Source organism: Thalassophryne amazonica, chromosome 3 (assembly GCF_902500255.1).
Source record: "Thalassophryne amazonica chromosome 3, fThaAma1.1, whole genome shotgun sequence".
In the NCBI taxonomy this organism is placed as follows: Eukaryota; Metazoa; Chordata; class Actinopteri; order Batrachoidiformes; family Batrachoididae; genus Thalassophryne; species Thalassophryne amazonica.
In genome coordinates this window covers 16818313-16846115 of record NC_047105.1, presented here as the reverse complement: position 1 = coordinate 16846115, position 27803 = coordinate 16818313, and the positions used below count along the sequence as shown (strand labels likewise).

General features: G+C 48.2%; 1 protein-coding gene across 2 annotated transcripts in view; it reads left to right on the top strand.

The window, feature by feature from the left end:
* The first annotated feature begins 315 nt into the window (after positions 1–315).
* The window catches only part of agtrap (angiotensin II receptor-associated protein), a 35649-nt gene continuing 8161 nt past the window's right edge, over positions 316–27803 (top strand). The window contains exons 1-5 of one of the 2 annotated variants that reach the window (XR_004559447.1): positions 316–447; positions 3020–3054; positions 3199–3307; positions 5624–5831; positions 25185–25320. Coding sequence is in view for 1 of the 2 variants with exons in the window: in XM_034165882.1 (XP_034021773.1) it covers positions 421–447; positions 3020–3054; positions 3199–3307; positions 5624–5831 (379 nt within the window). In the remaining variant the exon portion in view is untranslated. The remainder of the gene's footprint in view (positions 448–3019; positions 3055–3198; positions 3308–5623; positions 5832–25184; positions 25321–27803) is intronic. The other variant, XM_034165882.1, reaches the window with a different exon arrangement.

The following is a 27803-nucleotide window of genomic DNA, read 5'->3' as shown; positions in this document are numbered from 1 at the left end:
CAAACACTAACATTTTTTCATCCATCCAAAGCATAGTAATATATCACATTATTGGGCTGCACTTTCAGCATCTATTTTACTATTATTTAACTCCAAACTATCACTTAAAAAATAATCTGACATCCATCAGGCTGAGCATAAAGTGTCTTTATTTGCTGTACTTTTATGTTGAATCCAACCCGCTGCATTCCTGACTGCTCGCTGTGACCCCAACTCACTGCAAACTGTGACTGATTGCCGTGCACAGCAGAGTGAGGTGGGGTGAGGCTGTGAGTCACATGGGGCAGATCAGGCCGCCATCACATGGTTTGTGTTTGCAGCCTGAGCTGAAGGAGGAGTTTAAAAAGAAGGAAACTTGCAGGCTTTCTTTCATGTGGCCTTGAAGTGAGCTCCAGCTTCTTTCACCTAAGCGCTGATAATATGGAAATACCAGCTATAAATCTCAAGGTGAGGCTCATTTATTCACTTTTCATGTTTTAAGGGTTGACAATAACCTGTCTGATAGCTGTTACATCTACATAACTGCTGCTTCCTCTGTGTGATAAATATCTGCCTACCTCACACACACACACACACACACACACACACACACACACACACACACACACACACACACACACACACACACACACACACACACACACACACACACACACACACACACACACCTATTAAACTGTGAGCATTTATGACTCTTGCTTTTATTCAATAATATAAGTGGTGAAGCTGTTTAATAAACATGCTATTATGCCTTTATTACAGTTTTCAGTGATGTCCAGCAGACATGGCAACTTACATTATGCACGCACATCTGCTCGTCATGATTTAAAGATAAAGAAATAATGCAAAAATAATTACTGCCGTGATCACTTTTGGGTATTTTGGGTTTCATTGATTAATTGACTGAGTGGTGTCTCTGAGTCACTGGTTTTGACAGACTGTCACACCAAAATTTAAAAACTAGATATATATTTGAGTTACTTTTTTCTGTTGTTTGAACAATCAGTTAATTAACAAATCAAATACTGAAAAAACACTTTTTGAATTTACATGTCATGATTTAAAGATAACTAAAGATTACCAATGAGTCTCAATATTTTATGATAATCTTAAAGTTGAATGGCCCTTAAACTGAGATTCAGACCCGGTTTATGGGTCATTGCAGGGGTTGGGGGCAGGCGGTGGTGTTGTTACTGGAATCAACAGCTTCTATCTGATACTGCAAAGCCAATGTTAGCAAAGTGTATTCAGATTAGAAAATAAAATTTTTAAAAAACTACAACTTGAAAGTAAAGAAAAGGAAGTGATATCACTGGGATAGGCTCCTGCCAACTGTGACCCTTAACTGGAGTCAGTGAGTTAAAAAAATTTTCTATGTATCTTCTGCCAAATTCTGGTTTCATGTTTAGAGAAATTAATCAAAATAGTGAGGGTCTTTTAGGGATAAGATTTGTTACATGCTGGACAAAAGTACCAAACTTTTTTTGTAGGTAAGGATGAACGCCGCCAAAACGGAATGTTGATAGGACTAATATTTTTGGAGAAATTACAGATTTTACATAACATCAGCACACAATGGACGTTGATAATTACATTCTGGACTCACACACCATTCCAAATCACAGTAGAAACTTTGCATAATTTATTTCCACCCTTGAAAAATGTCAGCTACCTATTTCAGAAACACTACTCAATCTAGAGCCCATGGATCCCCACGGGCAACGTGCTCGTTATACTCCAGAACCAACAGACAGGTTGCATACATCGTTATCACCAATATGACCTGTGTTATTACTGTGTAGGGATTTTTATAACGTTTGCCAAGTACATTTATTTCTTTATTTTTTTATGTTTGTTAGCAGGATTACTTCAAAACTACTTCATGGATTTTGACAAAATTTTCACCACAGATAGACATTAGGCAGTGAAAGACTCCACTGAATTTTGGAGGTGATTAGGTCCAGATTTTGGATCAAGATATCCCTTTATATAGGCTTTGAAGGATTACGTCACAACAACTTCACGGATTGTCACCAAATTTTCACCACTGTTAGATATTAGGGCACGGAAGACTCCACTGAATTTTGGAGGTGATCCAGATCTGGATTGTGGATGTCAGAAATTTCAGATTGTTCTTGTTGCATTTTAAGATGCCACCTTGGATTTTCACCACATAATATGGTCCAATTTTTGAAGCATGTGATTTCTTTTATCTAGTACACCTGTAGGCATCTCCTATATATATATATATATATATATATATATATATATATATATATATATATGGCACTTTTTTCCAGCATGTAACGATACCAGCATATATAACGGCCTTAAGTCCCCTCACTAAAATATGAATAAATACCCTGTCATAATATGTAAGACACCACAAAGAACAAATAATCTCAGATCAGTTTTTATCATTTTGAGGGATAAGAAAATTTTATAGCCACAAACAAAAGTTTGCTGCCACTCTGAAATGAAGAATTCTAACAAAAAGTCCAAAAAAGTGTGACCATTCTATGTGAAAGGCTGCTTTAAATTAAATTATCTCAAGGCAAGAGGAAGCCGAAGTGATGCACCAGCTGAATGTACCAACTTCCTCTCACACGCATGCACGTCACATGCCAAGTGCAGGTCAGCTCAGTGGGTGTGTCTCAATGCACACATGAGCTCAGGTACGGATTTCATATGTAACAGAAGCATAAAACAAAGTGTTTCTTGACTATTTTTTATGGTAATAATTGTACATGCTGAGACATATAAATCTGGATTTTAGCAGATATTTAAGATGGAATGAGTTTAATTCTAAAAGGTAAAACAAGGGTCTGCAGAATTAACAGCTAGAAGGATGAATGGGAACTCATCTGTCAAGTTTTGTGGCTGCAGTGTGGTTTTTGCAGCAGACCACCAGCATTATCAGGCGTTTGTCTGTGTTAGGCTCTAAAAATGAGTATGATCAGAATGGAGTAACTGTCCCAAACCCAACTTTCAGCATTTATCTGTTGTTTTTCTATCGCAGGCCATCGTTCTGGTGCACTGGCTGCTGACAGTGTGGTGAGTGTGAGCACTAGTTTACTTTGTCACAAACAAGAGGAATTTCACTACTCATTTGGCAAACTACCTGATGCACATGCTTACAGATGTGTGAATCTGAGCACAGAATCATTCCCCAGATGGTGTGTTGACTCTTTGTTTTAGGGGTTGCATGGCGTGGCTTCCTGCATCCTTCGCATGGGGGAACTTCAGTGTTTTAGCAGTTGGGGTTTGGGCCATTGCGCAGAGGGACTCCGTTGATGCCGTGCTAATGGTGAGTTCTCGTCTCAGTTCCTTCACTGTCAGCATCGTGAGATGTTTTTTGAATCAAGGGCATCAATCCAGGGCAAGCAGAAGGATATCCTTCGTTTGGTTCAACACAAAGTACAGTGCAGCGTTTGTTGTCCATATCCTGATAAGAGGCACGTTATCTTCAAAGGCATCTCTAGGATGGGGCTTGTTGGGGCTGGAGCACCCACAACAATCTTATCCATCTCTGCTGGTAGCTTCATGGGTAGGGAGCTCAGGCACTGAGATGTCAACATGGGTTCGATTCCCACTTAAGATACCTTTCTGTGTCCTTGAACAAAGCACTTAGACCTTGTTGACATTGCGGTTGGCAACCCAGGTTCAGAGCTGTTTTAAATCCTTCTCAGCCTCGACACACATCCAGACTCAACTGGTTCAACCCAAATTCAAACTGTGTGTGTGTATATCTCAATGTCAGGGTGCATTTGTGCATGTGTCTGTCTTGACATCAGAGTGTAGGGTGTGTGTGTCTATATCTCAACGGTTAGTGTGCGTGTGTGTGGATCTGGATGTCAGACTGCACCTGGCAGATTTTCTTGGTGAGAAGGCGCTGCAGAGAAAGAACGTTGTTTGCTGTCCTCACCATTGCAGCCACCCTGTGCGCCGCCACAGTGACGCTGTGAGCGCAGCGACGTAGCGGGGAAGTTTAACATTGTGATCCCTCAGCTAGCCAGAGTGTAGCTAGCCACATTTGCATTAAAACGATGTCAAGTCCTGCTCAAATCGAAAGTAGAAAACAATCCGTCTTCAATCTGATTTGCGGCATTCAGATTCATAAAGTACCTATCCAGCTCGAGCCAGATTAGAGCCGAATCCTGCCCAAACCAGATGACCAACCCCAGCCTGCACGTGTTGTGTCAGTCTTGTAAATGATGATGTTATCTGTGTTGGGCTGGTGACTGGTGACTGACTGGAGTTGTAGAGGATCCTCTCATCTGCTTCATGCAATGGACTCTGGAAATTAGCCCCTTTTCCTTACTTCTGCTGCCTCTTCTGTACTTCTTCTGCCATAATGGTACCAGAAAACCTATTCAAAATTCTATATGTTCAGTGCCAGTCTTTCACATTGTTTGACTGATCCAGTGCTGTCATGCACCCATCCCATTATGTTCATACACTTCACTGTGATCAACTGAGGGAGTTTCCCATTACCACATCCATCACATTGTGGAATCATCTCAGGTCCTGGCCGGCAACCACCCAGGCATTGCCTTGGTCTTTCCCAGTTGCGGGGGTCCTCAACACTGAGGCACATCTGTACTGGATCATGCTCAACCACGCTGCTGATGTTCTCTCACAATGTCATGTGACTCTCCCAAATAAACTGTTTGACACAAAGCCATTCTATCATAATCCAAGTATCCTCAGAAGAGACCTCATACCAAAGATGTCCAGTCATCACCTGAGGTCGCTGGTTAGCATTCAAGTTTCCCAATCAAGGCATGAAGTATCAGCATACTAAAGACCTGATCTGTAGTTCTACTGCAAAGGTATCAGCAGTATCAAACTCCTCTGTCCATGGGAGAAGATCCATTTATTTTTCCTCATTATCTGGAGCATCAATGAAAGAGTGTGTAGAAAGAATGTGACCTTTTGACCCCTTTGAATAGGTCGGTCACCCATCTTTGAAACTGTCCAAGGTCTGTGTCCCAAGAATGCTCCCTATGAATTTGAAGACCCTGGCAGTAACAGGACTGGACCTATGCTGAACACAGACGGATGGACACAAAGTCTTTGCAATACTCGATGGCCATATTTTGGCCTTGGGTAGTGAATCATGTTCTTGTCAAATAACAATCAGGAACTGGTGAATATGTAAAACAGGATAACAACAGAATATCGCCAAATAAAGGAGAGCAGTTCTCTCCTGAGTTTTTCACTCTTTTTTCCACTTCTGTCTCGTCGTCAGAATGCTTATTGTTTGTTTTTACCAACTGCTATTGCTAATTCTATCTACTGTGTATTACTTGTGAGAATTGAAAACGTGTACATAGTATGAACTTGAAATGTATTTTGAAATGCTTATGCATAGCCTTGTTGCAAATTGTGTTGCCCTGTTGCTGAATAATAATATCCCCCGTTGGCCCCACCAAGAAGAAAACCCATAATGTCGCCACTGACTAGCATGTTCAACACCCATGAAAGTCCAAGTAGCGTTCCAGGCCACCAAAAACCTGTTATTTGAGGGGTGGGGGGGGGGTGGGGGTTGTGTGTCCACAGAGGAGGCTGTTGCCCTGAAATATAACCTGCATTTTTGTCTCCCTCTTGTCTTTTCCTGCAGTTTCTGTTGGGGATGCTCATAACCATTTTGACTGACATCATCCATTTCGGGATCTTTTATCAGAGCTACAATTTTTTATCAAACAGCAAGGAATTGTTTCGTTTCAGCGCCGGAATGGCCATCCTCAGCCTGATCCTCAAACCTGCCACTTGCTTCTTTGTCTTGCAAATGTATCGCGAACGTGGCGGAGAGTATAACGTCAACTTTGGTGAGTAGCACAAGGGCAGACGGGGGAGGGAGTGTTGCATGACTAAGTGACTAAGTGCTTATTCGCAGTTTGTGAGAGGGGCAGTGTAGTTTTGCAGTGATTATCACAGCCAGAAGGCTGAAGGTTCGAGCCCATCAGATTCTTTCCTTGAGGAGATTAAATGTTCTCCGTGTGCTGAACGGTAATTTATTTTAATTTGCAGACAAATTGGTAATTGGGCCAAGACAAAGGTAGTGCAGATCAAACATGGCCCACGGGCCCACACTGTGTTATCCTGGTTGAGCGAGAGAGAAGGAAAACGTCTCCTTCAGCCAAAAATAAAAAATAAATGAACATGTACGTAAACAGTGGCGGCACAAGGGGGGCTTGGGGGGGCTTAAGCCCCCCTAATAATGAGCCAAGCACCCCCCCCAACTCCCCCAATAATCCTGCCAATAATGTGAATAGCGACTGACATATTTGTGGATCTCAACTGCAGTTTTGCGCTGAGAATGTCTCAATACTGCGTAACTGAGCAAAGTGATGAATGTGTGTGTTCGGTGATCCACCAATGCTGAATCACCCTTCACAAACAGAATTTTCAGTTTTGCAAATAAACATTTATTTGTAAAAACCCACACACAAGTTACAAATCAGAAATTTGTGTTTGTGGATCACAAAGCACGTGATTCTAAGTGAAGTGTGTGCGCATTGATACCACATTTTAGAGGAGCACAGGTGAGTAAAACATATGCCTTGGTATTTACAAAGCAATTTATTATATATTGTTCATTTTGACGACATTTTGTGGAGCCCCTCCAACTTTAACCCCAGCCCCCCTCAGCCCCCCCAACAAAAATTTCATGGCGCCGCCACTGTATGTAAAACATTAATAAATAGATCCTTTTCACAGGGTTGTGTGGATTTGTGATTGTGTATCTATGGTTTGTCAAGATGGCGGCACGTGCACACGCAGGGACCTCTCTCTGTCCCAACCGTGCGGTGATTTGTTTGTTTAAAAAGTGTTTGAAAGTTTTACGTGTTCGTCTACGTCGTTATACAAGTACAGCCAACAGACTCTGCGAGACATCTAAAAAAGCAAGCTTTGCAGTGTTTTGGACCACGCAACAGAGACGCTCAAGGAGCTCGGATTACTACACCGGCCTGAAACAACACTGGACTCGCCTGCTATTCCTCCGCCGAAAAGAAGGCGCCGGAATCGGTGTGCAAGGAAGCAAAAGAGGGGCAAGCGTGGAGATATCCGGGCCAGGCTAGCAGCTAAACCAACTCATCCAGCCATCCGTGACAAGGACGCAGTTGTAGTATGCAAACGCTGTTCACCACTGGTGGGGTTTATGATCATAAAGTGCTGTCATTTTTATCTGCCAAGGGAAATTACTGCAATTTTGCTAGTTGCACTATACATCCCTCCCACCACCAACAACAGCGATAAGAATGCAACACTTAGTAAACAGTACCAGGCCGTCAGTGAACAACAGACAGCACAACCAGATGGTTTCACCATCCTCACCGGGGATTTTAATCATGCTGATCTCAAGAATGTCCTTCCAAAACTACACCAGCATGTTGATTTCCCAACAAGGGGGAATAACATTTTGGACCTGGTTTACACTACTCACAAAGGAGCATACAGAGCCACCCCCATCCCCCACATCGGACTCTCGGATCACATCACTGTTATACTAATGCCAGCATACAGACAGAGAGTGAATGTCACCAAACCGGTTCGAAAGCAGGTGAGAGTGTGGCCAGAGGGAGCCTCTTCTGCTCTTCAACGCTGCTTTGACGCAACAGACTGGGAAATGTTTAAGCAGGCAGCCACTTACAACAACCAGACAGACATAGAGGAGTACACAGACACTGTAACCTCTTACATCACCAAGTGCATTGACGACGTGACCCACACAAAAAACATCATCACTCGGGCTAACTGGAAGCCATGGCTGACAGGTGACGTCCTCAGGCTGCTGAGGGCCAGAGACAAAGCCCTCAGAGCCGGGGATGAATCTGGCTTGAGAACAGCGAGAGCCAACCTGTCCCGTGGCATCAAGAAAGCAAAATAGGACAACACTCACAAGATAACCGCCCACTTCAAAGACAGCAAGGACGCACAGAGCCTACGGCAGGGCATTCAGGCCATCACGGACTACAAGCGCATGCCACAGAGCTGCGAGAGCACCATTCCTCTGCTCAACAACTTAAATCGCTTCTTTGCACGCTTTGAATAACAAAACAACACACGTCCACAGAAGACCCCACCCCCTCCCCACGACCAGACTCTGTACCTCTCTGCCACCAACGTGAAGGCGACACTCCCTGCTATCAACACCTGCCAGGCAACAGGTGTTGTGAAAGTGTAGGAACACGGACCCACAACAGGGGGCGTAAATGAACGGGCAATGGATAAGCCAAACAGTAACAATTTAATGTTGTAAATTGTGCACAACGGAATACAGACAATAACAAGTTTGGAACTACAGTCAATTACACGTTGGGTGACGTGTGGGCAGGCTCGAGGATAGGAGACGCCTGTCCAGAACCGAACCGGATCCCACACGGCCCTCATCACCAACGGATCTGAAGAACACTGGAGCCGCCAAGTCCTGAGTCGCCAGGTGGCCACCGTCTCCAGCTGTCAGACCTGGCACTGCTGGCAGAGAACAAAACAGCACAGGTGAGTGTGAGTATGCACACTCAGTAATCCCACAGTCTGTGTTCTTTTGGGAGGGAGCACCTCCACCTCCAATCACACACTCGTGTAACCACTTATCTGGTTGGGGTGTGAAGCGAAGCCGTCGCTGATCACACCAAACGCCAATCCAGCAGATAAGGCACACCACAGGAAAGCGGCTGCAAAAGAGTTCAGACTATTGTTCAGTATTAAGTCAGCAGAGAAATTACCTCCAAGGTAGCTGATTTCTCGGCGGGGAGGTGGAGTTGCAGTCCGGCCTTTATGGTGGTGGTGATGTGGATGAGTGACAGCTGGTGCTGATGACGAGTGACAGCTGTCACTCCCGGTTGCTATGACGCCCTCTCGTGCTTGAAGCCCGCACTTCAAGCAGGGCCCCATCTGGTGGTGGTGGGCCAGCAGTACCTCCTCTTCAGCGGCCCACACAACAGGACCCCCCCCTCAACGGGCGCCTCCTTGTCCAGGTGCCGCCGGTAGAAGTCGGCCAGGAGGGCAGGGTCCAGGATGAAGCTCCTCTTCACCCAGGAGCGTTCTTTGGGTCCATACCCCTCCCAGTCCACCAAATACTGGAACCCCCGGCCCTTCCGATGGACGTCCAGCAGCTGACGCACGGTCCAAGCCGGCTCCCCGTTGATGATCCGGGCAGGAGGCGGCGCTGGTCCGGGGGTACAGAGGGGTGAAACGTGGTGAGGTTTGATACGTGACACATGGAAAACCGGATGTATCCGCAGTGAAGCTGGCAGCTTCAGCTTCACTGCGGCTGGACTGAGGATTTTGAGTATGGTGAAAGGTCCAATGTATCTGTCCTTTAACTTCTGGGATTCCACTTGCAGGGGAATGTCTTTCGTGGAAAGCCAAACTTCCTGCCCAGGCTGATACGTAGGGGCGGGGGCACGCCGGCGGTCTGCATGGTTCTTGGCCCTCGTCCGGGCTTTGAGCAGGGAAGAGCGGGCGGTATGCCACACCCGACGGCACCTCCTCAGATGAGCCGGGACCGAGGGCACCCCGACCTCTCCCTCCACTAGCGGGAACAATGGGGGCTGGTACCCCAAACACACCTCAAACGGGGAGAGGCCGGTAGCAGACGATACTTGGCTATTATGAGCGTACTGGATCCAGGCCAGATGGTCACTCCAGGCCGTCGGGTGCGCGGAGGTCACGCAGTGGAGGGACTGCTCCAATTCCTGGTTCACCCGCTCTGCCTGTCCGTTCGTCTGAGGATGGTATCCGGACCAGAGACTCACGGTGGCCCCCAGTTCCCTGCAGAAACTCCTCCAGACCTGAGAGGAGAACTGAGGACCACGGTCTGAGACAATATCCGATGGAATCCCATGCAGACGCATGACGTGGTGGACCAGGAGGTCTGCAGTCTCCTGGGCCGTCGGGAGCTTCGGGAGGGCCACGAAGTGGGCCGCCTTGGAGAACCGGTCCACTATCGTGAGGATGGTAGTCATGCCCTGGGACGGCGGGAGGCCCATGACAAAGTCCAGGCCGATGTGAGACCAGGGGCGATGAGGCACGGGCAGAGGCTGGAGGAGGCCTTGGGCCTTGTGGTGGTCGGCTTTGCCCCTGGCACAGGTGGTGCAGGCCTGGACATACTCCCGGACGTCGGCTTCCATAGACACCCACCAGAAGCGCTGCCGGACCACTGCCATGGTCCTTCGCACCCCTGGATGACAGGAGAGCTTGGAACCATGACAGAAGTCTAGGACCGCAGCCCTGGCCTCTGGTGGGACGTACAACTTGTCCTTCGGACCTGTCCCCGGATCCGGGCTCTGTGTCAGGGCCTGCCAGACGGTCTTCTCCACGTCCCAGGTGAGGGTGGCCACGACAGTGGACTCGGGGATGATGGTTTCCGTCGGGTCTGACAGCTCGGTCTTGACCTCCTCTTTGTGCACCCGGGACAGGGCGTCAGATCGTTGGTTCTTCGTCCCGGGGCGGTAGGTGATCCGGAAGTCAAAACGCCCGAAGAACAGTGACCAGCGGGCTTTCCTGGGGTTCAGACGCCTGGCGGTCCGAATGTACTCCAGGTTCCAATGGTCAGTGAAAACTGTAAATGGTACCGATGCTCCCTCCAACAGGTGTCTCCACTCCTCAAGAGCCTCCTTCACCGCAAGAAGTTCCTGATTGCCAACATCTTAGTTCCTTTCAGCCGGGGTCAACCTGCGGGAAAAGTAGGCACATGGATGGAGAACCTTGTCGGACTCCCCGCTCTGGGATAACACGGCTCCTATCCCTGAGTCAGAGGCGTCCACTTCAACTATAAACTGGCGATTGGGATCAGGCTGCACCAGAACTGGTGCAGTCGAGAACCGGCATTTCAACTCCCTAAACGCGGCTTCGCACTGATCCGACCAGGTGAAGGGGACTTTTGTGGAGGTCAGGGCTGTCAGGGGGCTAACTACCTGACTGTAGCCCTTGATGAACCTCCGGTAGAAATTTGCAAAACCGAGGAACTGTTGCAGTTTCCTACGGTTTGTTGGTTGGGGCCAATCTCTCACCGCCACAACCTTGGCCGGATCAGGGGCGACGGAGTTGGAGGAGATTATGAACCTCAGGAAGGGCAAAGAAGTGCGGTGGAACTCGCACTTCTCGCCCTTCACAAACAGCCGGTTCTCCAACAACCGCTGCAGGACCTGACGTACATGCTTGACATGGGTCTCAGGATCCGGAGAAAAGATGAGTATATCGTCCAGATATACGAAGACAAACTGATGCAGGAAGTCCCGCAAGACGTCATTAACCAATGCTTGGAACGTCGTGGGCGCATTGGTGAGGCCGAACGGCATGACCAGGTACTCAAAGTGACCTAACGGGGTGTTAAATGCCGTCTTCCACTCGTCTCCCTCCCGGATCCGAACCAGGTGATAAGCATTCCTAAGATCCAATTTTGTGAAAATTTGGGCTCCACGCAAGGGTGTGAACACTGAATCCAACAGAGGTAATGGGTATCGGTTGCGAACCGTGATCTCGTTCAGCCCTCTGTAATCAATGCATGGACAGAGTCCGCCGTCCTTCTTGCCCACAAAAAAAAAAACCAGCACCCATCGGGGAGGTGGAGTTCCGGATCAACCCGGCAGCTAACAAGTCCCGGATGTAGGTCTCCATTGATTCGCGTTCCAGATGTGAGAGGTTGTACAGCCTGCTGGACGGGTACTCAGCGCCCGGTATCAAATCAATGGCACAATCGTACGGACGGTGCGGGTGCAGCGTGAGTGCCAGATCCTTGCTGAAGACGTCAGCAAGGTCATGGTACTCGGCTGGCACCGCCGCCAGATTGGGGGGGACTAAAACCTCCTCCTTAGCTGTCACACCGGGTGGAACCGAGGATCCTAAACACTCCCGATGGCAGGTTTTGCCCCACTGAACCACAACCCCAGATGGCCAATCAATCCGGGGATTGTGTTTTAACACCCATGGAAAACCCAAAATCACTCGGGAGGTAGAAGGTGTTACATAAAACACAATCTCCTCCCTGTGATTTCCAGGCGCAACCAATGTCACTGGCTGTGTCTGGTGTGTGATTAGTAGATGAAGGGTGCCATCTAGTGCCTGCACCGACAATGGTGACGGTAAGGCCACTAGAGGGAGCCCAACCTCCTTTGCCCATCTGCTGTCCAGCAGATTCCCCTCTGACCCCATGTCCACCAGTGCTGGGGCGTGAAGGGTTAGATCCCCACTCAGGATCATGACTGGGATGCGTGCAGATTTTCGGGGTCTCCCCGCGTGGGTATTGTGACCCACCCTTAGCCCAGTCTCTAAGGACGAGTGCTGCTGTATTGACCGTTTGGGGCATTTTTTCTGTGTGTGCTCTGTTGAGCTTCAGAGAAAACACTCCCCACGGATCAGCCTCCTTTGTCTCTGATCTGATTGCCTTTTGGCCCTGCTCGTTTCCATAGCAACGTCAGCAGGGGGAGCTGTCGTCATGTGGAGTACCCTGGCTGTGGAGCGTGGGGAAGTCGGCTCCCTTTCGGACCCGGGAGGAAGAGGTACGGCTTGTGCCTGACCACGCCCTTTGTCTCACTCCCGTCGGTGTTCTGTTAATCAGTTGTCTAACCGTATAACCAGGTCGATAAGCCCGTCTAAATCCCACGGCTCGTCCTTCGCCACCAGGTGCTCCTTAAGGACCAGGGACAGTCCATTTACAAAGGCGGCGCGGAGCGCAACAGCATTCCAGCTGGCCCGCGCTGCTGCGATGCGGAAGTCGACTGCATACTTCGCTGCGCTCCGACACCCCTGTCTTATCGACAGCAGCATGCTTGAAGCGGTCTCGCCTCTATGAGGGTGGTCGAACACCTGTCTGAACTCCTTCACAAACCCAGCGTATGTCGTTAGGAGCCGTGAATTCTGCTCCCAGAGAGCCGTAGCCCAGAGCGCCATAGCCCAGGCGCGTGCCTCTCCTCGAAGCAAATTTATAACGTAAGCCACCCGGCTAGTGTCTGACGAGTACATGACGGGACGCTGTGAAAAGACGAGCGAGCACTGCATCAAGAAGTCCGTGCACGTCTCAACACAGCCTCCGTACGGCTCCGGAGGGCTTATGTATGCTTCAGGGGAAGGTGGGGGGTTCGTTGAACGACCAGTGGAATGTCTGTTTCTGGCATTCGGTCAGCAGGAGGAGGTGCTGCAGCAGCGCCCTGGGCATGCGCTTCCACCTGGGCGGTGAGAGCCTCCATCCTTCGATTGAGAACAATGCTCTGCTCAGTAACTAAGTCCAACCGAGCAGTAAAAGCGGTTAAGATGTGCTACAGCTCACCTAACACGCCTCCTGCTGGCGCCTGTGCGCCTCACTCTTCCATTGGCTGTTCAAGCGATGGTTGACGCCCCTCGGGATCCATGACGCTGGCTGAGAAATCCTGTTGTGAAAGTGTAGGAACAAGGACCCACAACAGGGGGCATAAATGAACGGGCAATGGATAAGCCAAACAGTAACAATTTAATGTTGTAAATTGTGCACAACGGAATACAGACAATAACAAGTTTGGAACTACAGTCAATTACACATTGGGTGACTTGTGGGCAGGCTCGAGGATAGGAGACGCCCGTCCAGAACCGAGCCGGATCCCACACGGCCCTCACCGCCAACGGATCTGAAGAACACCGGAGCCACCAAGTCCTGAGTCCCCAGGTGGCCACCGTCTCCAGCTGTCAGACCTGGCACTGCTGGCAGAGAACAAAACAGCACAGGTGAGTGTGAGTACGCACACTCAGTAATCCCACAGTCTGTGTTTTCCAATCACACACTCGTGCAGCTCCTGTCTAACCACTTATCTGGTTGGGGTGTGAAGCGAAGCCGTCGCTGATCACACCAAATGCCAATCCAGCAGATAAGGCACACCACAGGAAAGCGGCTGCAAAAGAATTCAGACTATTGTTCAGTATTAAGTCAGCAGAGAAATTACCTCCAAGGTAGCTGATTTCTCGGCGGGGAGGTGGAGTTGCAGTCCGGCCTTTATGGTGGTGGTGATGTGGATGAGTGACAGCTGGTGCTGATGACGAGTGACAGCTGTCACTCCCGGTTGCTATGACGCCCTCTCCTGCTTGAAACCCGCACTTCAAGCAGGGCGCCATCTGGTGGTGGTGGGCCAGTAGTACCTCCTCTTCAGCAGCACACACAACAACAGGTCCAGAAAACATCCTTGGTTGTGTGCTGAAAGACTGTGCAGAGGAGCTCAAGGATGTCTTTACAGACATCTTTAACACCACCCTGAAGCAAGCCAAGTCAAGTTTCAAAGCTGCCACCATCACACTTGTGCCGAAGAAATCCAGTCCATCCTGTTTCAATGACGACTGCCCTGTGGCACTGACATCCATCATCATGAAGTGCTTTGAACACCTTGTCATGGCACACATCATCCTCCCCCCCGGACCCCTTCCAGTTTGCATACCGAGCCAAATGATCTACAGAGGACGCAATCTGCTCTGCCCTCACCCACCTGGACAAAAAAAGACTCATATGTGAGAATGCTATTCACAGACTTCAGTTCTGCATTTCACCACCATAATACAACAACAGCTCATCTGCAAACTCGACAAACTAGAACTCAGCACCCCTCTGCAACTGGATCTGGACTTCCTTAGTCAGAGGTCTCAAGTAGTACGTGTTGGCAACAGCATCTCAAGCAGCATCACACTGAGCACAGGGGCTCCCCAAGGCTGCGTACTCAGCCCCCTGCTCTTCACCCTGCTGACACGACTGCACGACAACCTACAGCAACAATCACATCGTGAAGTTTGCTGACGACACAACCCTGGTGGGTCTCATCACCAAGGGTGACGAGACTCAATACAGGAAGGAGGTCAACCTTCTGACCATGTGGTGCACAAACAGCAACCTCCTGCTGAACATCAGCAAGACCAAGGAGATTGTTGTTGACTTCTGGAAAGGTCACACCCAACACCTGCCACTGATCATCATGGTGGAGAGAGTGAGCAGCACCAAATTCCTGGGGGTGCACATCAGTGAAGACCTCTCCTGGACCACCCACATTGCATCACTGGCAAAGAAAGCCCAGCGGCACCTCTACTTCCTACAAAAACTCAAGCGGGCAAGTGCTCCACCACCCATCATGAGCACATTCTACAGAGGTACCATTGAGCTTATCCTCACCAGCTGTGTCACTGTGTGGGACAGGAGCTACACTGACTGCAACAGGAAAGCCCTGCAGAGCATAGTGAACACAGCTGGAAGGGTCATTGGTGTCCCACTCCCCTCCCTGAAAGACAGATACACCGCCCGCCTCACTCGTATGTCTGGTACATGTGAAGAATTGACAATAAAGCTGACTTTGATTTTGATTTGAGTTTTACAATGTAACCAACATAACCACTATTACAAAAAAGAAAAGAAAATGTATTTCTTTGATTAAGTACACCTCTCTCTCTCAAACCACATTACCTGTATACCTTGCTCGACCATTTTCCTTGCTCTCTAAAGTCTTTTTTCCTGGCGTGTGTGGACTTGTGACTGTTATTTGCACTTTAAAACATAACTGCAGTTTAGCAATCTGAAAATAATGGTTTTTTTCGCTGATTTAAAACATTTCTAACACTGTAAGTTGAGTAAATGTCAGAACTCAACTGACTGCACAAACATTTTGATCTTACTCAACCGATAAACACGTTATTTGGTTTTATGATACAATACGATACGATACGAAAACTTTATTGACCACAATGTGGAAAATTGCCTTTGGTTTCACCATAAATGCATGTAATAACAACCAAACAACCAGACAGACATAGAGGAGTACACAGACACTGTAACCTCTTACATCACCAAGTGCATTGACGACGTGACCCACACAAAAAACATCATCACTCGGGCTAACTGGAAGCCATGGCTGACAGGTGACGTCCTCAGGCTGCTGAGGGCCAGAGACAAAGCCCTCAGAGCCGGGGATGAATCTGGCTTGAGAACAGCGAGAGCCAACCTGTCCCGTGGCATCAAGAAAGCAAAATAGGACAACACTCACAAGATAACCGCCCACTTCAAAGACAGCAAGGACGCACAGAGCCTACGGCAGGGCATTCAGGCCATCACGGACTACAAGCGCATGCCACAGAGCTGCGAGAGCACCATTCCTCTGCTCAACAACTTAAATCGCTTCTTTGCACGCTTTGAATAACAAAACAACACACGTCCACAGAAGACCCCACCCCCTCCCCACGACCAGACTCTGTACCTCTCTGCCACCAACGTGAAGGCGACACTCCCTGCTATCAACACCTGCCAGGCAACAGGTGTTGTGAAAGTGTAGGTACACGGACCCACAACAGGGGGCGTAATGAACGGGCAATGGATAAGCCAAACAGTAACAATTTAATGTTGTAAATTGTGCACAACGGAATACAGACAATAACAAGTTTGGAACTACAGTCAATTACACGTTGGGTGACGTGTGGGCAGGCTCGAGGATAGGAGACGCCTGTCCAGAACCGAACCGGATCCCACACGGCCCTCATCACCAACGGATCTGAAGAACACTGGAGCCGCCAAGTCCTGAGTCGCCAGGTGGCCACCGTCTCCAGCTGTCAGACCTGGCACTGCTGGCAGAGAACAAAACAGCACAGGTGAGTGTGAGTATGCACACTCAGTAATCCCACAGTCTGTGTTCTTTTGGGAGGGAGCACCTCCACCTCCAATCACACACTCGTGTAACCACTTATCTGGTTGGGGTGTGAAGCGAAGCCGTCGCTGATCACACCAAACGCCAATCCAGCAGATAAGGCACACCACAGGAAAGCGGCTGCAAAAGAGTTCAGACTATTGTTCAGTATTAAGTCAGCAGAGAAATTACCTCCAAGGTAGCTGATTTCTCGGCGGGGAGGTGGAGTTGCAGTCCGGCCTTTATGGTGGTGGTGATGTGGATGAGTGACAGCTGGTGCTGATGACGAGTGACAGCTGTCACTCCCGGTTGCTATGACGCCCTCTCGTGCTTGAAGCCCGCACTTCAAGCAGGGCCCCATCTGGTGGTGGTGGGCCAGCAGTACCTCCTCTTCAGCGGCCCACACAACAGGACCCCCCCCTCAACGGGCGCCTCCTTGTCCAGGTGCCGCCGGTAGAAGTCGGCCAGGAGGGCAGGGTCCAGGATGAAGCTCCTCTTCACCCAGGAGCGTTCTTTGGGTCCATACCCCTCCCAGTCCACCAAATACTGGAACCCCCGGCCCTTCCGATGGACGTCCAGCAGCTGACGCACGGTCCAAGCCGGCTCCCCGTTGATGATCCGGGCAGGAGGCGGCGCTGGTCCGGGGGTACAGAGGGGTGAAACGTGGTGAGGTTTGATACGTGACACATGGAAAACCGGATGTATCCGCAGTGAAGCTGGCAGCTTCAGCTTCACTGCGGCTGGACTGAGGATTTTGAGTATGGTGAAAGGTCCAATGTATCTGTCCTTTAACTTCTGGGATTCCACTTGCAGGGGAATGTCTTTCGTGGAAAGCCAAACTTCCTGCCCAGGCTGATACGTAGGGGCGGGGGCACGCCGGCGGTCTGCATGGTTCTTGGCCCTCGTCCGGGCTTTGAGCAGGGAAGAGCGGGCAGTATGCCACACCCGACGGCACCTCCTCAGATGAGCCGGGACCGAGGGCACCCCGACCTCTCCCTCCACTAGCGGGAACAATGGGGGCTGGTACCCCAAACACACCTCAAACGGGGAGAGGCCGGTAGCAGACGATACTTGGCTATTATGAGCGTACTGGATCCAGGCCAGATGGTCACTCCAGGCCGTCGGGTGCGCGGAGGTCACGCAGTGGAGGGACTGCTCCAATTCCTGGTTCGCCCGCTCTGCCTGTCCGTTCGTCTGAGGATGGTATCCGGACCAGAGACTCACGGTGGCCCCCAGTTCCCTGCAGAAACTCCTCCAGACCTGAGAGGAGAACTGAGGACCACGGTCTGAGACAATATCCGATGGAATCCCATGCAGACGCATGACGTGGTGGACCAGGAGGTCTGCAGTCTCCTGGGCCGTCGGGAGCTTCGGGAGGGCCACGAAGTGGGCCGCCTTGGAGAACCGGTCCACTATCGTGAGGATGGTAGTCATGCCCTGGGACGGCGGGAGGCCCATGACAAAGTCCAGGCCGATGTGAGACCAGGGGCGATGAGGCACGGGCAGAGGCTGGAGGAGGCCTTGGGCCTTGTGGTGGTCGGCTTTGCCCCTGGCACAGGTGGTGCAGGCCTGGACATACTCCCGGACGTCGGCTTCCATAGACACCCACCAGAAGCGCTGCCGGACCACTGCCATGGTCCTTCGCACCCCTGGATGACAGGAGAGCTTGGAACCATGACAGAAGTCTAGGACCGCAGCCCTGGCCTCTGGTGGGACGTACAACTTGTCCTTCGGACCTGTCCCCGGATCCGGGCTCTGTGTCAGGGCCTGCCAGACGGTCTTCTCCACGTCCCAGGTGAGGGTGGCCACGACAGTGGACTCGGGGATGATGGTTTCCGTCGGGTCTGACAGCTCGGTCTTGACCTCCTCTTTGTGCACCCGGGACAGGGCGTCAGATCGTTGGTTCTTCGTCCCGGGCGGTAGGTGATCCGGAAGTCAAAACGCCCGAAGAACAGTGACCAGCGGGCTTTCCTGGGGTTCAGACGCCTGGCGGTCCGAATGTACTCCAGGTTCCAATGGTCAGTGAAAACTGTAAATGGTACCGATGCTCCCTCCAACAGGTGTCTCCACTCCTCAAGAGCCTCCTTCACCGCAAGAAGTTCCTGATTGCCAACATCTTAGTTCCTTTCAGCCGGGGTCAACCTGCGGGAAAAGTAGGCACATGGATGGAGAACCTTGTCGGACTCCCCGCTCTGGGATAACACGGCTCCTATCCCTGAGTCAGAGGCGTCCACTTCAACTATAAACTGGCGATTGGGATCAGGCTGCACCAGAACTGGTGCAGTCGAGAACCGGCATTTCAACTCCTAAACGCGGCTTCGCACTGATCCGACCAGGTGAAGGGGACTTTTGTGGAGGTCAGGGCTGTCAGGGGGCTAACTACCTGACTGTAGCCCTTGATGAACCTCCGGTAGAAATTTGCAAAACCGAGGAACTGTTGCAGTTTCCTACGGTTTGTTGGTTGGGGCCAATCTCTCACCGCCACAACCTTGGCCGGATCAGGGGCGACGGAGTTGGAGGAGATTATGAACCTCAGGAAGGGCAAAGAAGTGCGGTGGAACTCGCACTTCTCGCCCTTCACAAACAGCCGGTTCTCCAACAACCGCTGCAGGACCTGACGTACATGCTTGACATGGGTCTCAGGATCCGGAGAAAAGATGAGTATATCGTCCAGATATACGAAGACAAACTGATGCAGGAAGTCCGCAAGACGTCATTAACCAATGCTTGGAACGTCGTGGGCGCATTGGTGAGGCCGAACGGCATGACCAGGTACTCAAAGTGACCTAACGGGGTGTTAAATGCCGTCTTCCACTCGTCTCCCTCCCGGATCCGAACCAGGTGATAAGCATTCCTAAGATCCAATTTTGTGAAAATTTGGGCTCCACGCAAGGGTGTGAACACTGAATCCAACAGAGGTAATGGGTATCGGTTGCGAACCGTGATCTCGTTCAGCCCTCTGTAATCAATGCATGGACAGAGTCCGCCGTCCTTCTTGCCCACAAAAAAAAAACCAGCACCCATCGGGGAGGTGGAGTTCCGGATCAACCCGGCAGCTAACAAGTCCCGGATGTAGGTCTCCATTGATTCGCGTTCCAGATGTGAGAGGTTGTACAGCCTGCTGGACGGGTACTCAGCGCCCGGTATCAAATCAATGGCACAATCGTACGGACGGTGCGGGTGCAGCGTGAGTGCCAGATCCTTGCTGAAGACGTCAGCAAGGTCATGGTACTCGGCTGGCACCGCCGCCAGATTGGGGGGGACTAAAACCTCCTCCTTAGCTGTCACACCGGGTGGAACCGAGGATCCTAAACACTCCCGATGGCAGGTTTTGCCCCACTGAACCACAACCCCAGATGGCCAATCAATCCGGGGATTGTGTTTTAACACCCATGGAAAACCCAAAATCACTCGGGAGGTAGAAGGTGTTACATAAAACACAATCTCCTCCCTGTGATTTCCAGGCGCAACCAATGTCACTGGCTGTGTCTGGTGTGTGATTAGTAGATGAAGGGTGCCATCTAGTGCCTGCACCGACAATGGTGACGGTAAGGCCACTAGAGGGAGCCCAACCTCCTTTGCCCATCTGCTGTCCAGCAGATTCCCCTCTGACCCCATGTCCACCAGTGCTGGGGCGTGAAGGGTTAGATCCCCACTCAGGATCATGACTGGGATGCGTGCAGATTTTCGGGGTCTCCCCGCGTGGGTATTGTGACCCACCCTTAGCCCAGTCTCTAAGGACGAGTGCTGCTGTATTGACCGTTTGGGGCATTTTTTCTGTGTGTGCTCTGTTGAGCTTCAGAGAAAACACTCCCCACGGATCAGCCTCCTTTGTCTCTGATCTGATTGCCTTTTGGCCCTGCTCGTTTCCATAGCAACGTCAGCAGGGGGAGCTGTCGTCATGTGGAGTACCCTGGCTGTGGAGCGTGGGGAAGTCGGCTCCCTTTCGGACCCGGGAGGAAGAGGTACGGCTTGTGCCTGACCACGCCCTTTGTCTCACTCCCGTCGGTGTTCTGTTAATCAGTTGTCTAACCGTATAACCAGGTCGATAAGCCCGTCTAAATCCCACGGCTCGTCCTTCGCCACCAGGTGCTCCTTAAGGACCAGGGACAGTCCATTTACAAAGGCGGCGCGGAGCGCAACAGCATTCCAGCTGGCCCGCGCTGCTGCGATGCGGAAGTCGACTGCATACTTCGCTGCGCTCCGACACCCCTGTCTTATCGACAGCAGCATGCTTGAAGCGGTCTCGCCTCTATGAGGGTGGTCGAACACCTGTCTGAACTCCTTCACAAACCCAGCGTATGTCGTTAGGAGCCGTGAATTCTGCTCCCAGAGAGCCGTAGCCCAGAGCGCCATAGCCCAGGCGCGTGCCTCTCCTCGAAGCAAATTTATAACGTAAGCCACCCGGCTAGTGTCTGACGAGTACATGACGGGACGCTGTGAAAAGACGAGCGAGCACTGCATCAAGAAGTCCGTGCACGTCTCAACACAGCCTCCGTACGGCTCCGGAGGGCTTATGTATGCTTCAGGGGAAGGTGGGGGGTTCGTTGAACGACCAGTGGAATGTCTGTTTCTGGCATTCGGTCAGCAGGAGGAGGTGCTGCAGCAGCGCCCTGGGCATGCGCTTCCACCTGGCGGTGAGAGCCTCCATCCTTCGATTGAGAACAATGCTCTGCTCAGTAACTAAGTCCAACCGAGCAGTAAAAGCGGTTAAGATGTGCTACAGCTCACCTAACACGCCTCCTGCTGGCGCCTGTGCGCCTCACTCTTCCATTGGCTGTTCAAGCGATGGTTGACGCCCCTCGGGATCCATGACGCTGGCTGAGAAATCCTGTTGTGAAAGTGTAGGAACAAGGACCCACAACAGGGGGCATAAATGAACGGGCAATGGATAAGCCAAACAGTAACAATTTAATGTTGTAAATTGTGCACAACGGAATACAGACAATAACAAGTTTGGAACTACAGTCAATTACACATTGGGTGACTTGTGGGCAGGCTCGAGGATAGGAGACGCCCGTCCAGAACCGAGCCGGATCCCACACGGCCCTCACCGCCAACGGATCTGAAGAACACCGGAGCCACCAAGTCCTGAGTCCCCAGGTGGCCACCGTCTCCAGCTGTCAGACCTGGCACTGCTGGCAGAGAACAAAACAGCACAGGTGAGTGTGAGTACGCACACTCAGTAATCCCACAGTCTGTGTTTTCCAATCACACACTCGTGCAGCTCCTGTCTAACCACTTATCTGGTTGGGGTGTGAAGCGAAGCCGTCGCTGATCACACCAAATGCCAATCCAGCAGATAAGGCACACCACAGGAAAGCGGCTGCAAAAGAATTCAGACTATTGTTCAGTATTAAGTCAGCAGAGAAATTACCTCCAAGGTAGCTGATTTCTCGGCGGGGAGGTGGAGTTGCAGTCCGGCCTTTATGGTGGTGGTGATGTGGATGAGTGACAGCTGGTGCTGATGACGAGTGACAGCTGTCACTCCCGGTTGCTATGACGCCCTCTCCTGCTTGAAACCCGCACTTCAAGCAGGGCGCCATCTGGTGGTGGTGGGCCAGTAGTACCTCCTCTTCAGCAGCACACACAACAACAGGTCCAGAAAACATCCTTGGTTGTGTGCTGAAAGACTGTGCAGAGGAGCTCAAGGATGTCTTTACAGACATCTTTAACACCACCCTGAAGCAAGCCAAGTCAAGTTTCAAAGCTGCCACCATCACACTTGTGCCGAAGAAATCCAGTCCATCCTGTTTCAATGACGACTGCCCTGTGGCACTGACATCCATCATCATGAAGTGCTTTGAACACCTTGTCATGGCACACATCATCCTCCCCCCCCGGACCCCTTCCAGTTTGCATACCGAGCCAAATGATCTACAGAGGACGCAATCTGCTCTGCCCTCACCCACCTGGACAAAAAAAGACTCATATGTGAGAATGCTATTCACAGACTTCAGTTCTGCATTTCACCACCATAATACAACAACAGCTCATCTGCAAACTCGACAAACTAGAACTCAGCACCCCTCTGCAACTGGATCTGGACTTCCTTAGTCAGAGGTCTCAAGTAGTACGTGTTGGCAACAGCATCTCAAGCAGCATCACACTGAGCACAGGGGCCCCCCAAGGCTGCGTACTCAGCCCCCTGCTCTTCACCCTGCTGACACGACTGCACGACAACCTACAGCAACAATCACATCGTGAAGTTTGCTGACGACACAACCCTGGTGGGTCTCATCACCAAGGGTGACGAGACTCAATACAGGAAGGAGGTCAACCTTCTGACCATGTGGTGCACAAACAGCAACCTCCTGCTGAACATCAGCAAGACCAAGGAGATTGTTGTTGACTTCTGGAAAGGTCACACCCAACACCTGCCACTGATCATCATGGTGGAGAGAGTGAACAGCACCAAATTCCTGGGGGTGCACATCAGTGAAGACCTCTCCTGGACCACCCACATTGCATCACTGGCAAAGAAAGCCCAGCGGCACCTCTACTTCCTACAAAAACTCAAGCGGGCAAGTGCTCCACCACCCATCATGAGCACATTCTACAGAGGTACCATTGAGCTCATCCTCACCAGCTGTGTCACTGTGTGGGACAGGAGCTACACTGACTGCAACAGGAAAGCCCTGCAGAGCATAGTGAACACAGCTGGAAGGGTCATTGGTGTCCCACTCCCCTCCCTGAAAGACAGATACACCGCCCGCCTCACTCGTATGTCTGGTACATGTGAAGAATTGACAATAAAGCTGACTTTGATTTTGATTTGAGTTTTACAATGTAACCAACATAACCACTATTACAAAAAAGAAAAGAAAATGTATTTCTTTGATTAAGTACACCTCTCTCTCTCAAACCACATTACCTGTATACCTTGCTCGACCATTTTCCTCGCTCTCTAAAGTCTTTTTTCCTGGCGTGTGTGGACTTGTGACTGTTATTTGCACTTTAAAACATAACTGCAGTTTAGCAATCTGAAAATAATGGTTTTTTTCGCTGATTTAAAACATTTCTAACACTGTAAGTTGAGTAAATGTCAGAACTCAACTGACTGCACAAACATTTTGATCTTACTCAACCGATAAACACGTTATTTGGTTTTATGATACAATACGATACGATACGAAAACTTTATTGACCACAATGTGGAAAATTGCCTTTGGTTTCACCATAAATGCATGTAATAAAATGCCTTACATCATCACAGTAAACAACCATGCATTTATGTCTAAATAAAAAATTCACATATCCTATGACACAAGTTCTTGCAAACATTCAGAAAATAATCGTTTTCTTCTCTGATTTAGTACATTTCTGTGCAGAATGCATGTGATGAATGTTTTAATATTTGCATGGCCACTAATTAGAATTTTGCTTTTGTTTTTTGTTTGTTTTTTTTGGCATTCTGCATCTACAAGGAAACCAGCACAGGACCTTTCAGTACATTGAGATGTGAATAGAAAAATTGAAACAATCTGAGATTAATGATAATCTGACAATGAAATTTAATCTCTTAAACTCTGGCACCATGTTATTGACTGATAACTAATGTCTTGTGGGCAACAAATTACAAGTACAATCCCAGCATTGGTGCATCAGAGGAAACTAAACATGTTATTTGATTAAGTGTGTGAGATGATTGATTTGTGGAGGTGAGGTGAGGTGTTCTATCAGAAAGCCCTCTGAGCTCAGACATCTGCACACCTCAAATATCCCCCAAAATGTTGCTGACGCCAAGTACAAGTGTGCATTTATGCACAACAAAGCATTTGTATCTACCTGAACGACCGCATGGTTTTGATGGATTGCTCAGAATTCTAAATTTGCATAAAGGAATATCGTCATTTTTAAGAAAATTGATCTATCCTGATTTGTAACCCAGCATTTGTTGAGACAAGATTGGTGTTTGATTTCAGAAACAGCAACAGCACAAAAATCTAAAATATAACTACAAGAATAACAGCTCTTACAATTTAAAAACAATGACAAGTAAAAGACACGTTTTTTTCTGAACTGCCACTAAACACAATCTAAATCTGAAGTTGCCATTTTATAAAAATCATATGAATAAATTTCCTGTTGTCATCATCATATAGTGGACTGTGGGTTTTTCCCCACACACTTTTAAATGCCATCTGAATGGCGCTAAAGCAGCTCCCTGCAGGAACCCGACAGTCAGGTTCATGTGGTTAAAATGCAATTTCAGGCGTGCGCTGCCCCAAGAATTTTGATTGACAGCTCCCATGACAAATTAAATAATGGGGGGGGGGGTGATCAGATGTTGTATTTTACATTTCATGTTGACTTTTGTAGCACAGCTGAAAATAAGGTGCCATGTATTCCTCTTAAAGTGTTGTCCTGATATTTGCACATTTTTCCAAAGCTGTGTTTACTTTTCCACAATATTATTTCCATTCTCATTCCAACTTATGTGCTGTTACATTCTTTTTTTCTAAATAAATTCTGTGTTTTGTGTTATTCCATTTATGTTTTGATTATTTGTCTTTTGTCTCTTATTTTCCCCTCTGCTGACCTTTGACCTCTCAGAGACATCCGTGGACAGTCGGTGCACTACGGACAGTGCCGACAGTAGCTTTATTGGCCGCCGCTACTGATTCCTGGCCTCTTCTTCTCTTTTCATCAATTTGCTGCTGCAGGCATTGTCTTTTTCACCCTTACACATGTATGACATTTTCACAGTGCCTCCACCAACACTACTTTCCAATTCCACCAAATTTGACCTTGGAAAATATTTTCAAGGTCAAAGTTCTGTTAGAAGTGGCTTTTTATAAACTAAAATGGATGTGATCAAATGTCAGGAGTATGTATTAGTTTGTGCACTTGAAGTTTTTTTGTGGTGTTGTCAGGTTTTCTCTTTTTTACTTTTTCAGTTTCTGAGCTCTTTCAGATCATTTTCATAGAACATTGGTTGTCTCTGCTGTGCACAATTTGTCTTTGCTTTCTGTCACTTGGTTTCTGACTAATACCTGGTTGACAAACAGGCATAAAATTGAAACCTCCATCCAATTTTGGTGGTGTAGTTAAATCCATAACACAAAAATGAGAGTGACTAAGCCCCTTTTGACTGAGATATAAGGCAAAATGTACACCAAATGGGCTTTTCAATATTAAATTCAAATGTCCACAAAATCCACAATCCCGATCAGATCCTGATCAAACTTTGTCAGGTGATAGTGAGTGCCAGCCTGCACCTCGACTTCAAATATGAGAGTGATTGGGGCACATTTGATTAAGATATAATGTAAAATATACATTAAATAGGGTTTTCCATGTTAAATTGAAACGGAAACAAAATGTGTAACCTGGATCAGATCCAGATCAAATGTTGTCAGTTGATAAATGATATCATCCTACATAATGTTCTCAAATATGAAAGAAATTTGATCTTTCTGACAGAGTTATGAATTTTTGAACATTTGTTCAAATGTTAAAGATAGAGATTTTTCCAATTTTCTAAGATTTTTCTGACTATGACCTTTGACCTATGATCTTGAAAACGTAATCAGGATATGAATCTTCAGTAAAAATTTCGTAATGATATATGAAAAATTGCGGGCTCAACAGAGGCGATAACATAACCTCCTCCAACTTCAATGGTGGAGGCAATAATAATAATAATAATAACATCCTATATATAAAATACCTTGCGTGTGTATCTTTGTCAGCTGCAAATACCAGAGCACATCAAGGTCTTGGATGATTGTTCAGAGATTTATCGCACAAGCCATATTATTACAGATATTTGTAATTAAATGCTAAAAAAATAATAATAATAGACAGGACTTCACAGCAGCTGCAGCCTGACATTTTGACTGACTGCAACAACAGCTGTCACTCAAAGCGGCCATACCCCTAATGCATAAGGATAACTGGGCTTTGTTGCACGGTGAACATGATGATGTCTGACAGACAGTAAATACATATTTAAATGATGCCACAAGCTATGATCTTGGATGTATGTTGATCTAAGTTGTTTTCATGTCTTCAGTTTGAGTAACATTATGTCCCAAAATGATGACGGTAGCCATTATTCTCCCACAAGAAAATGACACTCATGGTCGGTATTTACAGAGCCGTTTTCAAACCGTCCATTCTCTGACTCATAAAATATGTTTACTTCTTTTTTTAATCTTTGGCATTATGCATTCTAACCAATGGGTATTTCTACTTGTAATAATAAATAAATACATACTCGTACATACATACATACATATCAAGATTAATAAGTAAAAATGATTAATTTCTGAAAGTAGAACGATGAATAAAAACTAAATGAATTAATATGGTTGTCTCATGTATGTGCTATGTTCTTTATGGGCTGTAATGTCTTGCTGAAGAGCATGAGTACAAAGTAGCGGGCACTGATCTCTCAACCTTTTGGGTAATGGACGACCTTTAATAAAAGCAATTATAACAAATGCAACATAAATGCTTTAAATCTATAAGAACTTAAATAAACAAATGTATGTAGAAAGTATAAAGGTACGTGGTGGAGTGTGTAGCTTTTATCCTGATTTCTGATCTGTGTTCCTGACATTTTAATTGTACTGGCTGCTGATGCCCTTTTATACTGAACCTGACTTTTGATCATGTGGGTTGACCTTTGATCCTAATGACTTATTTTTGATCCTGATTGCTGATTATTGACTGTGATTACTGATTTTTATTTTGATTGCTCAAATTTGATCGTGATTTTAACTATGATACTGACGGCTGAACTTTGATCTTGAGTGATGCCATTTGCTACTGAACCTGACCTTTTGATTGTGAGGGCTGACCTAAAATCCTGATTACTGATTTTTGCTTATGATTGCTAACCTTTGATCCTGATGGCATAACTGTGATGCTGATTCCTGAACTTTGATCGTGATTTATGTCTTTGATTCAAAGCCCAGCCTTGGGTGGATGTTATTAGCCTTTGATCTTGATCACTGATATTTGATCACAATCACTGAATTTAATCATGCCACTGAATTTTCTTCCTTGTTGCTGATCTTTGATCATGACGTTTAATTATGTTGACTGACCTTTGATCCTGATTTCAGTTCTTTGATCCTGCTCACTGAACTTTTATCCTTATTGCCATCCTCTGACTCCTGTCCTTTGATAGTAATCACTGACTCCTAATCTCTAATGACAGATCTT